The 425-nt window shown below is 72.9% G+C and overlaps 1 protein-coding gene across 1 annotated transcript; it reads left to right on the forward strand.

Moving 5' to 3' along the window:
* Positions 1–423, forward strand: Tco025E_00668 (uncharacterized protein; the record flags this gene model as incomplete). The annotated part of the gene is made up of 1 exon (XM_029367608.1): positions 1–423. A coding segment is annotated over one exon (423 nt), but the record flags the coding sequence as incomplete, so codon positions are not given.
* Between the last annotated feature and the right edge of the window lie 2 nt (positions 424–425).

A 425-nucleotide genomic window follows, 5' to 3' on the forward strand; every position in this document is an offset into this window, starting at 1 on the left:
CGCGCGCTGGTGGGCGAGGACGTGGGAGGCGCCCGCGCCGCGGAAAGCGAGGATCCGTCCACGCGCGCGCAGTGCCTGCGCGGCATCGAGTCCGCGCTGGCTGCCCTCGGCGCGGAGGACGTCGACGAGCCCGCAGCAGCAGCCATTATGCGGGCGGCGGAGGACGCTAGGGCGCGCGAGGAGGAAATGCACGAGCGGCTGAACGAGGCTGCCGCACGCGAGGAGGAAATGCGCGAGCGGCTGGACGAGGCTGCCGCACGCGAGGAGGAAATGCACGAGCGGCTGGACGAGGCTGCCGCACGCGAGGAGGAACTGCGCGAGCGGCTGGACGAGGCTGCCGCACGCGAGGAGGAAATGCACGAGCGGCTGGACGAGGCTGCCGCACGCGAGGAGGAACTGCGCGAGCGGACTGGACGAGGCTGCCG

The sequence above is a fragment of the Trypanosoma conorhini genome, assembly GCF_003719485.1.
Source record: "Trypanosoma conorhini strain 025E chromosome Unknown Tco_14.4_contig_00016, whole genome shotgun sequence".
NCBI lineage: Eukaryota > Euglenozoa > Kinetoplastea > Trypanosomatida > Trypanosomatidae > Trypanosoma > Trypanosoma conorhini.